The 12,914-nt window shown below is 41.7% G+C and overlaps 1 protein-coding gene across 3 annotated transcripts in view; it reads right to left on the bottom strand.

Annotated features, from left to right (window-relative positions):
- Positions 1 to 12,914, bottom strand: part of fam91a1 (family with sequence similarity 91 member A1) — a 144,878-nt gene that overhangs the window by 56,800 nt on the left and 75,164 nt on the right. For all 3 annotated transcript variants that reach the window (XM_071375273.1, XM_071375274.1, XM_071375275.1), the window contains 2 exons: positions 6,373 to 6,459; positions 5,256 to 5,385 (listed from right to left, as the gene is read on the bottom strand). In XM_071375273.1, coding sequence (XP_071231374.1) covers positions 5,256 to 5,385; positions 6,373 to 6,459 — 217 coding nt within the window. The remainder of the gene's footprint in view (positions 1 to 5,255; positions 5,386 to 6,372; positions 6,460 to 12,914) is intronic.

Below are 12,914 nucleotides of genomic sequence, written 5' to 3'. Positions count from 1 at the left end.
CACACTCAGTTCTGTTGGCTGGAGTATTTCAGTTACACCGAAAAATAAACATTCACAATAACTGAATGTCAATAAACTTCCCTTGATTAAAGCACCCAACAACCCAACAACCCTAAACGCACCAAAAACACCAGACAGGATGTTAAAACTACCATCTACATAAAATACTAATAACCAGACAGGATGTTAAAACTACCATCTACAAAAACACTAATAACCAGACAGGATGTTAAAACTACCATCTACAAAAACACTAATAACCAGACAGGATGTTAAAACTACCATCTAAAAAAAACACTAATAACCAGACAGGATGTTAAAACTACCATCTACAAAAACACTAGTAATCAGACAGGATGTTAAAACTACCATCTACAAAAACACTAATAACCAGACAGGATGTTAAAACTACCATCTACAAAAACACTAATAACCAGACAGGATGTTAACACTACCATCTACAAAAACACTAATAACCAGACAGGATGTTAACACTACCATCTACAAAAACACTAATAACCAGACAGGATGTTAAAACTACCATCTACAAAAACACTAATAACCAGACAGGATGTTAAAACTACCATCTACAAAAACACTAATAACCAGACAGGATGTTAACACTACCATCTACAAAAACACTAATAACCAGACAGGATGTTAAAACTACCATCTACAAAAACACTAGTAACCAGACAGGATGTTAAAACTACCATCTACAAAAACACTAATAACCAGACAGGATGTTAAAACTACCATCTACAAAAACACTAATAACCAGACAGGATGTTAAAACTACCATCTACAAAAACACTAATAACCAGACAGGATGTTAAAACTACCATCTACAAAAACACTAATAACCAGACAGGATGTTAAAACTACCATCTACAAAAACACTAGTAACCAGACAGGATGTTAAAACTACCATCTACAAAAACACTAATAACCAGACAGGATGTTAAAACTACCATCTACAAAAACACTAATAACCAGACAGGATGTTAAAACTACCATCTACAAAAACACTAATAACCAGACAGGATGTTAAAACTACCATCTACAAAAACACTAAGAACCAGACAGGATGTTAAAACTACCATCTACAAAAACACTAATAACCAGACAGGATGTTAAAACTACCATCTACAAAAACACTAATAACCAGACAGGATGTTAAAACTACCATCTACAAAAACACTAATAACCAGACAGGATGTTAAAACTACCATCTAGAAAAACACTAATAACCAGACAGGATGTTAAAACTACCATCTACAAAAACACTAATAACCAGACAGGATGTTAAAACTACCATCTACAAAAACACTAGTAACCAGACAGGATGTTAAAACTACCATCTACAAAAACACTAATAACCAGACAGGATGTTAAAACTACCATCTACAAAAACTCTAAATCTACATGCAACAAGTAATAAGATTTTACTGAGTTACAGTTCATACGAGGAAATACAGTTCATATGAGGAAATACAGTTCATACGAGGAAATACAGTTCATACGAGGAAATACAGTTCATACGAGGAAATACAGTTCATACGAGGAAATACAGTTCATACGAGGAAATACAGTTCATACGAGGAAATACAGTTCATACGAGGAAATACAGTTCATACGAGGAAATACAGTTCATACGAGGAAATACAGTTCATACGAGGAAATACAGTTCATACGAGGAAATACAGTTCATATGAGGAAATACAGTTCATATGAGGAAATACAGTTCATATGAGGAAATACAGTTCATACGAGGAAATACAGTTCATATGAGGAAATACAGTTCATACGAGGAAATACAGTTCATACGAGGAAATACAGTTCATATGAGGAAATACAGTTCATACGAGGAAATACAGTTCATACGAGGAAATACAGTTCATATGAGGAAATACAGTTCATACGAGGAAATACAGTTCATACGAGGAAATACAGTTCATACGAGGAAATACAGTTCATACCAGGAAATACAGTTCATACGAGGAAATACAGTTCATACGAGGAAATACAGTTCATACGAGGAAATACAGTTCATACGAGGAAATACAGTTCATACCAGGAAATACAGTTCATACCAGGAAATACAGTTCATACCAGGAAATACAGTTCATACGAGGAAATACAGTTCATACGAGGAAATACAGTTCATACGAGGAAATACAGTTCATACGAGGAAATACAGTTCATACCAGGAAATACAGTTCATACGAGGAAATACAGTTCATACCAGGAAATACAGTTCATACGAGGAAATACAGTTCATATGAGGAAATACAGTTCATACGAGGAAATACAGTTCATATAAGGAAATACAGTTCATATAAGGAAATACAGTTCATATGAGGAAATACAGTTCATACCAGGAAATACAGTTCATACGAGGAAATACAGTTCATACGAGGAAATACAGTTCATACCAGGAAATACAGTTCATACGAGGAAATACAGTTCATACGAGGAAATACAGTTCATACGAGGAAATACAGTTCATACGAGGAAATACAGTTCATACCAGGAAATACAGTTCATACGAGGAAATACAGTTCATACGAGGAAATACAGTTCATACGAGGAAATACAGTTCATACCAGGAAATACAGTTCATACCAGGAAATACAGTTCATACGAGGAAATACAGTTCATACGAGGAAATACAGTTCATACGAGGAAATACAGTTCATATGAGGAAATACAGTTCATACGAGGAAATACAGTTCATACGAGGAAATACAGTTCATACGAGGAAATACAGTTCATACCAGGAAATACAGTTCATACCAGGAAATACAGTTCATATGAGGAAATACAGTTCATACGAGGAAATACAGTTCATATGAGGAAATACAGTTCATACGAGGAAATACAGTTCATACGAGGAAATACAGTTCATACGAGGAAATACAGTTCATATGAGGAAATACAGTTCATACGAGGAAATACAGTTCATACGAGGAAATACAGTTCATACGAGGAAATACAGTTCATATGAGGAAATACAGTTCATACGAGGAAATACAGTTCATATGAGGAAATACAGTTCATACGAGGAAATACAGTTCATACGAGGAAATACAGTTCATACCAGGAAATACAGTTCATACGAGGAAATACAGTTCATACCAGGAAATACAGTTCATACCAGGAAATACAGTTCATATGAGGAAATACAGTTCATACGAGGAAATACAGTTCATATGAGGAAATACAGTTCATACGAGGAAATACAGTTCATACGAGGAAATACAGTTCATATGAGGAAATACAGTTCATACGAGGAAATACAGTTCATATGAGGAAATACAGTTCATATGAGGAAATACAGTTCATACCAGGAAATACAGTTCATACGAGGAAATACAGTTCATACGAGGAAATACAGTTCATACGAGGAAATACAGTTCATACGAGGAAATACAGTTCATACGAGGAAATACAGTTCATACGAGGAAATACAGTTCATACGAGGAAATACAGTTCATATGAGGAAATACAGTTCATACGAGGAAATACAGTTCATATGAGGAAATACAGTTCATATGAGGAAATACAGTTCATATGAGGAAATACAGTTCATATGAGGAAATACAGTTCATACCAGGAAATACAGTTCATATGAGGAAATACAGTTCATACGAGGAAATACAGTTCATATGAGGAAATACAGTTCATACCAGGAAATACAGTTCATACGAGGAAATACAGTTCATACGAGGAAATACAGTTCATACCAGGAAATACAGTTCATACGAGGAAATACAGTTCATATGAGGAAATACAGTTCATACGAGGAAATACAGTTCATATGAGGAAATACAGTTCATACGAGGAAATACAGTTCATACCAGGAAATACAGTTCATACGAGGAAATACAGTTCATACGAGGAAATACAGTTCATACGAGGAAATACAGTTCATACGAGGAAATACAGTTCATACGAGGAAATACAGTTCATATGAGGAAATACAGTTCATACGAGGAAATACAGTTCATACGAGGAAATACAGTTCATATGAGGAAATACAGTTCATACGAGGAAATACAGTTCATATGAGGAAATACAGTTCATATAAGGAAATCAGTCAATTGAAATAAATTCATTTGGCCCTCATCTATGGAATTAACATGACTGGGAATACAGATATGCATCTGTTGGTCACAGATAACTTTAAAAAAGGTAGGGGCATGGATCAGAAAACCAGTCAGTATCTGGTGTGACCACCATTTGCCTCATGCAGCGTGACACATCTCCTTCACATAGAGTTGATCAGGCTGTTGATTGTGGCCTGTGGAATGTTGTCCAACTCCTCTTCAATGGCTGTGGGAAGTTGCTGGATATTAGTGGGAACTGGGACATGCTGTCCTGTCGTACACGTATATCCAGAGCATCCCAAACATGCTCTATGGGTGACATGTTTGGTGAGTATGCAGGTCATAGAAGAACTGGGACATTTACAGCTTCCAGGAGTTGTGTACAGATCCTTGTGACATGGGGCTGTACATTATCATGCTGAAACATGAGGTGATGGTGGAGGATGAACGGCACGACAATGGGCCTCAGGATCTTGTCACGGTATCTCTGTGCCTTCAAATTGCCATGGATAATGTAATTGTGTTCGTTGTCCGTAGCTTATGCCGGCCCATACCATAACCCCACTGCCGTAATGGGGCACTCTGTTCACAACGTTGACATCAGCAAATCCATACACATGGTCTGCAGTTGTGAGGCCGGTTGGACGTACTGCCAAATTCTCAAAAACGATGGCTTATGGTAGAGAAATTAACATTAAATTCTCTGGCAACAGCTCTGGTGGACATTCCTGCAGTCAGCATATCAATTGCACACTCCCTCAAAACACAAGACATCTGTGGCATTGTCCCCGGCACAAGGTGCACCTGTGTAATGATCATGCTGTTTAATCAGCTTCTTGATATGCCACATTTGTCAAGTGGATGAATTATCTTGTCAAAGGAGAAATGCTCACTAACAGGGATGTAAACAAATTTGTGCACAACATTTGAGAGAAATAAGCTTTTTGTCTGTATGGAACATGGGACCAGCACTTTACATGCTGTGTTCATATTGTTGTTCAGTGTTATTATACCATTGCACAGAAAATATCTCATAACTTAACCAACAACTTTTATTTTTAATTCTAACAACTTTTAACACACAGTGAGCATTATGTTATTGCTTCCTAACTAAAGAAAAATGGTGTAAGTTGTGTTGTTAGTTACCGTTGTTAGGCAGGTCAGGGCCCTGGTCGGTGGTCAGTTCCTTGTTGTAGCGGAGAAACAGGATGGTGTTCCTGAGGGTCAGAGCGTGGTCAAAATACCTCTGGGCCTCGCCCTCTGCCGTGCTCTCTACCTGATGGAGAGAGAGAGAGAGGGGTTAGTAACACGGTCAAAATACCTCTGGGCCTCGTCCTCCGCTGTGCTCTCTACCTGATGGAGAGAGAGAGAGGGGTTAGTAACATGGTCAAAATACCTCTGGGCCTCGCCCTCTGCCGTGCTCTCTACCTGATGGAGAGAGAGAGAGAGAGGGGTTAGTAACATGGTCAAAATACCTCTGGGCCTCGCCCTCCACCGTGCTCTCTACCTGATGGAGAGAGAGAGAAGGGTTAGTAACATGGTCAAAATACCTCTGGGCCTCGTCCTCCGCTGTGCTCTCTACCTGATAGAGAGGGGTTAGTAACATGGTCAAAATACCTCTGGGCCTCGTCCTCCGCTGTGCTTTCTACCTGATGGAGAGAGAGAGAGAGAGAGAGAGAGGGGTTAGTAACATGGTCAAAATACCTCTGGGCCTCGTCCTCCGCTGTGCTCTCTACCTGATGGAGAGAGAGAGAGAGAGGGGTTAGTAACACGGTCAAAATACCTCTGGGCCTCGTCCTCCGCTGTGCTCTCTACCTGATGGAGAGAGAGAGAGAGGGGTTAGTAACATGGTCAAAATACCTCTGGGCCTCGTCCTCCGCTGTGCTCTCTACCTGATAGAGAGAGAGAGAGAGAGAGGGGTTAGTAACATGGTCAAAATACCTCTGGGCCTCGTCCTCCGCTGTGCTCTCTACCTGATGGAGAGAGAGAGAGGGGTTAGTAACATGGTCAAAATACCTCTGGGCCTCGTCCTCCGCTGTGCTCTCTACCTGATGGAGAGAGAGAGAGAGAGAGAGAGAGAGGGGTTAGTAACATGGTCAAAATGTGACCCTGTTGTGTTGCCATATTACGCTGTCAAAAATGCTGTCTCCCCCTCTACGGCCCCTCTGTGTAAATTGGTTTGCCACCTCCAGCGACTGGCTTAGTTCCCATGGAGCCGAGTAATGAAGGCTTACTCTCTAGCTCAATCGCACACACAGCTTACTTTCTCCAGCTCCATCAGAAAGCTGTCCAGGGTCTCGTCTGACAGCTTCCCCACCTCAAACATGGTGACCGCATGGCTTTTCAGGTTCTGAGGAGGAGAACAGAGACATGGTTTTTAGTACAGTGTTTCCCAAACTGTGGGGCGAGGAGTCCGCAGGAGGGGCACGGGGGTCTCCCCCCCCCCCAAAAAAGAAACTCAATCCAGCTTTACTCTTGAAAGTTGTAATAGTACAATGCACAAGGTGGGTAGTACATCATCAGCTCCTCTTGTCATGTTAGTCACTGCAGACTTTTAAAGAGATCCAGATCAACTTGCCCATGTGTTTTTTTATTTAGGGTTTTAGCTCAGATATTGTTGTAATTTTGCAGTCACACAAATATCACATGAATACACATTCAACATGGCAAAATGTATAGAATCGCACAAAAATTTGCTTCACAACTGCAAAATGTTCGTTGCACCCCATGACAAAATGTGTAGAATTACCGGAAAGAAGCTTTAAACCTGCTAAATTCTCTCCAAAAACAAGAGGGGGGGGAACACTTTGTGTCGTGAACAGTGCTTGCACGCATAGAAATAGATGTGGCTAGGACGCTCGGGTGGGTGGGGGGGGGGGGGGGGTGGGAGGGGGCGGGATGTTCCCCAATGCTGGAAGAGGGGGGCCCCTGAGTGAAAACGTTTACCCCTGGATTAGTAAATGTTTATAATACAGTTCCTCCTTGATAATCTCTTACTCAATAACAAGAAGATATTTAGATGTCTACTGCTGTCACATTATCAAATAAAACAAGTATGAAAGGAGGGGAAAGGAGGGGTGATGAATGAGCCAATTGGAAGCTGGGGATGATTAGGTAGCCATGATGTTATGAGGGCCAGATTGGGATTTAGCCAGGACACCGGGGTTAACACCCCTACTCTGACCACAGAGAGTCAGGACACCGGGGTTAACACCCCTACTCTGACCACAGAGAGTTAACACCCCTACTCTCAGGTCAGGACACCAGGGTTAACACATCTACTCTGACCACAGAGAGTCAGGACACCAGGGTTAACACCCCTACTCTGACCACAGAGAGTCAGGACACCAGGGTTAACACCTCTACTCTGACCACAGAGAGTCGGGACACCAGGGTTAACACCCCTACTCTGACCACAGAGAGTCAGGACACCAGGGTTAACACCCCTACTCTGACCACAGAGAGTCAGGACACCAGGGTTAACACCTCTACTCTGACCACAGAGAGTCAGGACACCAGGGTTAACACCCCTACTCTGACCACAGAGAGTCAGGACACCAGGGTTAACACCCCTACTCTGACCACAGAGAGTCAGGACACCAGGGTTAACACCCCTACTCTGACCACAGAGAGTCAGGACACCAGGGTTAACACCTCTACTCTGACCACAGAGAGTCAGGACACCAGGGTTAACACCCCTACTCTGACCACAGAGAGTCAGGACACCAGGGTTAACACCTCTACTCTGACCACCTAGAGTCAGGACACCGGGGTTAACACCTCTACTCTGACCACAGAGAGTCAGGACACCGGGGTTAACACCCCTACTCTGACCACAGAGAGTCAGGACACCAGGGTTAACACCCCTACTCTGACCACAGAGAGTCAGGACACCAGGGTTAACACCTCTACTCTGACCACAGAGAGTCAGGACACCAGGGTTAACACCCCTACTCTGACCACAGAGAGTCAGGACACCAGGGTTAACACCCCTACTCTGACCACAGAGAGTCAGGACACCAGGGTTAACACCCCTACTCTGACCACAGAGAGTCAGGACACCGGGGTTAACACCCCTACTCTGACCACAGAGAGTCAGGAGACCGGGGTTAACACCCCTACTCTGACCACAGAGAGTCAGGACACCAGGGTTAACACCCCTACTCTGACCACAGAGAGTCAGGACACCAGGGTTAACACATCTACTCTGACCACAGAGAGTCAGGACACCGGGGTTAACACCCCTACTCTGACCACAGAGAGTCAGGACACCGGGGTTAACACCCCTACCCTGACCACAGAGAGTCAGGACACCAGGGTTAACACCCCTACTCTGACCACAGAGAGTCAGGACACCAGGGTTAACACCCCTACTCTGACCACAGAGAGTCAGGACACCAGGGTTAACACCCCTACTCTGACCACAGAGAGTCAGGACAGAGTAACACCCCTACTCTGACCACAGAGAGTCAGGACACCAGGGTTAACACCTCTACTCTGACCACAGAGAGTCAGGACACCGGGGTTAACACCCTTACTCTGACCACAGAGAGTCAGGACACCAGGGTTAACACCCCTACTCTGACCACAGAGAGTCAGGACACCAGGGTTAACACCTCTACTCTGACCACAGAGAGTCAGGACACCGGGGTTAACACCCCTACTCTGACCACAGAGAGTCAGGACACCAGGGTTAACACCCCTACTCTGACCACAGAGAGTCAGGACACCAGGGTTAACACCCCTACTCTGACCACAGAGAGTCAGGACACCAGGGTTAACACTTCTACTGCTGTTACTACTACTACTACTCCTGCTACTACTACTACTAATACTACCACTACTGCTAATACAACCACTACTGCTAGTACTACTACTACCACTACTGCTAATACAACCACAACTACTACTGCTACTGTTACTACTACTACTACTACTACTACTACTGCTACTACTATTATTGCTACTACTACCCCTCCTACTACTACTACTACTACTACCGCTACTACTACTACCACTACTGCTACTACTACCGCTACTACTACTACCGCTACTACTACTACCACTACTACTATTACTACTGCTGCTACTACTACTACTATTACTACTGCTAATACTACTACTACCACTACTACTACCACTACTACTACTACTACTACTACTAATACTACCACTACTGCTAATACAACCACAACTACTACTGCTACTGTTACTACTACTACTGCTAATACTATTATTGCTACTACTACCCCTCCTCCTCCTACTACTACTACTACTACCACCACTACTACTACCAGTACTCCATCATGACTCTCCTGTGACGATCTGAAGGATCAGGTTACAGTGGATCCTCTCTACAGCGTGCTCTCTCTCTCGTAGAGGGGGAGGGAGAGCGGAAGTCAACTGTTTTATGGTCGGTCATAAAACACGCTGCCTCTATGCTCTGTAGTGTTCGAGCTTGGAATGTAAACTGTGGAACACAGAGAGACACTTGGACATCAAAAGATTGAATAATTAAACAATATTTCTATTTTTGAGAATGTGGGAGTGGTCCGTGGACACTTAAGGGACAATCATGACGAGTGTGTTTCATTTGGTGATTTCATGAAGGACAGGAAACACACATAACTGTATCTCTGAAAGTGTACATTTCCCAGCTGTCAGGTTGACATCTAAATACTGTGAAACGTATGTGACCAAACATGAAACTATTTGTGAAAAGATGTAATGTGATGTTAACCTTCTAAATGAGAAAATATGGGTTTTCATATAAAGTTAACCAAATCAATGGCCACGCCCATGTGAGCATGGACACTACGTCGGCGCCATGGAACGCCCTTTTCTCAGAAGTGTATAAAACCCACTCCTGACGAAATGAACATTAGACAAGAAAACATGGAGCTGACGCTACATGTTGACATGGTTAAGAACTACAACTCTATAGGCCCAGGAGACCAGACAGCGTGTAGTGTTGGCTACATGACTGGAAATGATTAAACTCAGACTATCGATTACTACAGAATAAGAGCAAATCCTAGAAGCAGAATTACTAGTCTACAGCTGGAAATTACATAAGTCTAGTACGAGAATACCGACAACCACAGAAGCATCTATTCTATGCAACAACCATCTGTACACCTGACGTATCCATTACAACAGACACTATCCAGAGCCGCAGAGAACGCTACAACCACGAAGGACATCTGGTTAACCAGACTCTCTCTGATGAACTGACTCTCCAGCAGACGGACCGACGATTGCAACAGAGAAGACAACAACAACATACAGGCGTAAATATATACATTGCAATTATTCTCAAATGAGCAGCCGTTCATGAGCAAAGGATTAGCATTTGAATGAATATAATTATCAACTGTGTAGTGAATCCATTTTGTCTTTCCCGCTCTCTCAGTCCCCACCCCTTTCCTTTGTCTACCAAGCCGTCATATCGGCTTCGTCCGCTAGGGACTTTTTATTTGTATCATGTAGTAACCCAAATATTTACAGTTTGTTTGTTATGCATTTCTGTGATTATTTAGTTAGTAAATAAATAATTAAGCCAATTTGTATATCGCTGATTCATTATTTAGGCTAGGGTTCGTGCAGATATCCCAGGGTTTGCGACGTTCAGTAATGAGAACTGATGAGGTAATAATAATTCTTGTTAACTTCTCTGCGCTACGGATACCGGTAGCGGGTTTAAATTCGACAACATACGGTGATCGCCACATAAATAGTCATATTAAACATTCCTGAAAATACAAGTGTCTCACATGGTTCAAAAGCCTAGAATCTTGCTAATCCAACTGCATTGTCAGATTTAAAAAACGATTTACTGCAAAAGAATACGATGCGATTATCTGAGCACAGAGCCCCATACCAAAATACTATTTCAACCAGCACAGGCGTAACAAAATCACAGATTGCAATGAAATAAATAATTTACCTTTGAAGATCTTGCTCTGTTTGCAATCCCAAGGCTCATTGTTACACAATGAATGGTCTTTTGTTCGGTTAAATCCATTTTTATAGCCTAACACGAAACATTTTGTGAACGCTTATCTCGTTGAATTCCGTGTCATTCAATTTTCTACGAAACATTCAACGTAAATACACAGACTAAACGTCACTTTATCCAGTCATGTTTGGTTTCATTGCAATCAACTGTTTGTTTGTAACACAACCAAACTTGATGGGTCATTTCGCGGGACGTATTGACCGAAAGAAACCGATTGGAAGACAACAAGTAACGACCTCATTGTGCACCAATTATACGACCTCTGTTTCGTTGATTGACTGTATTTTAACCCAATGACCACTGATCATCTTGAAATCTAGCTGGGTAGATAGCCAATGAGTAGAGGTAAACGGCAATATCTAATGTTTGTGTTTTGGAAGACCAACCCATGTAGTAAACTCCGGCGTAAAGACGGTCATTCGCCGTTGAAGATTCATACTGGAAGGAGCCAAGCTTGTTACGCACAGCACTGTTTCGGTAACAAGCATCTTCAGATGTTTATATATCGAACATCATGGCGAATAAGTCAGGGAAAGCTACATCTAAGACTAGATATACGAATGTAGACAAAATTATAGAGGAAATTGATCGTGAAAGTGAAACATATGCTTTTGGAAGACGACTCAGTTAGCGAACATGACTGAAATGGAAGCATATTTTTTGAACGGAGAGGACACTGTTTTGGACTGGTAAGTTCTTCTCATGCTAATGCCGTTGTTTGAAATTAATAATATCAAATATTATTTGAGATTGTTTTTTACATTTTATTTGCAATATATAAAAATGTAATGAAATGTGTAAAGTACATATTGGCTATATATTGTGGGTGGGGTATGTTTTTATGTATATGAATGACCCATAGCCTATGTTTGTGTGTATATATATATATATATATATATATATATATATATATATATATATATATATATATATATATATAAAAATGGAATGGAGTAGAATGTAACAGCAAACCCACACATCTCAACACAGCGACCTCTACTCAGTCTACATATTATATTAGAGGGAGCATGGTCAAGGTGCGTGTGTCTGCCGCTCCACCCCACCCCCACATGAAATAGCCTATTTGAGGCAGGCCCACAACAATGGCCAAAGTGAAATGGAACAGCACTTTATGTTCCCTGTACTCTATATATCTGTTTATTATACCTGTTGATAAGGGGCTCATGTCAAACTATTCTAACTGAACATTTTCTTTCACAGTGCCACTGAATATGCATATCCTTGCTTCTGGGCCTGAGCTAAAGGCAGTTAGATTTGGGTATGTCTTCAGGCGGAAATTGAAAGAAGGGGGGGTGGGTAGCTGTGAGAGGTTAACTTAACTTCTTATGGCTGCAGGGGCAGTATTGAGTAGCTTGGATGAAAGGTGCACAGAAGTGCCCAGAGTAAACTGCCTGCTCCTCAGTCCCAGTTGCTAATATATGCATATTATTCGTATTGGATAGAAAACACCCTGAAGTTTCTAAAACTGTTTGAATGATGTCTGTGAGTATAACAGAACTCATATGGCAGGCAAAAACCTGAGAAGTTCCACTTCCTGTTTGAATTGTTTCTGAGGTAGCAGATATTCAACCAAGCTCTCATTGAAATTACAGCGAGATATTGATGAGTTTTCACTTCCTACGGCTTCCACTAGATGTCAACAGTCAATAGAACTTTGTCTGATGACTCTAATGTGAAGGGGGGCCGAAGAAGACAGGAATTAGTAATCATTGCCATGAGGTGACCACGCATTGAACACGTGCCTTCACGTGAGGAGGACCTCGGAG

This window comes from Salvelinus alpinus, chromosome 29 (genome assembly GCF_045679555.1).
Source record: "Salvelinus alpinus chromosome 29, SLU_Salpinus.1, whole genome shotgun sequence".
Taxonomy (NCBI): domain Eukaryota; kingdom Metazoa; phylum Chordata; class Actinopteri; order Salmoniformes; family Salmonidae; genus Salvelinus; species Salvelinus alpinus.
Note: the sequence above shows the minus strand (reverse complement) of the source record. Positions and strands in the feature narration are given on the sequence as shown.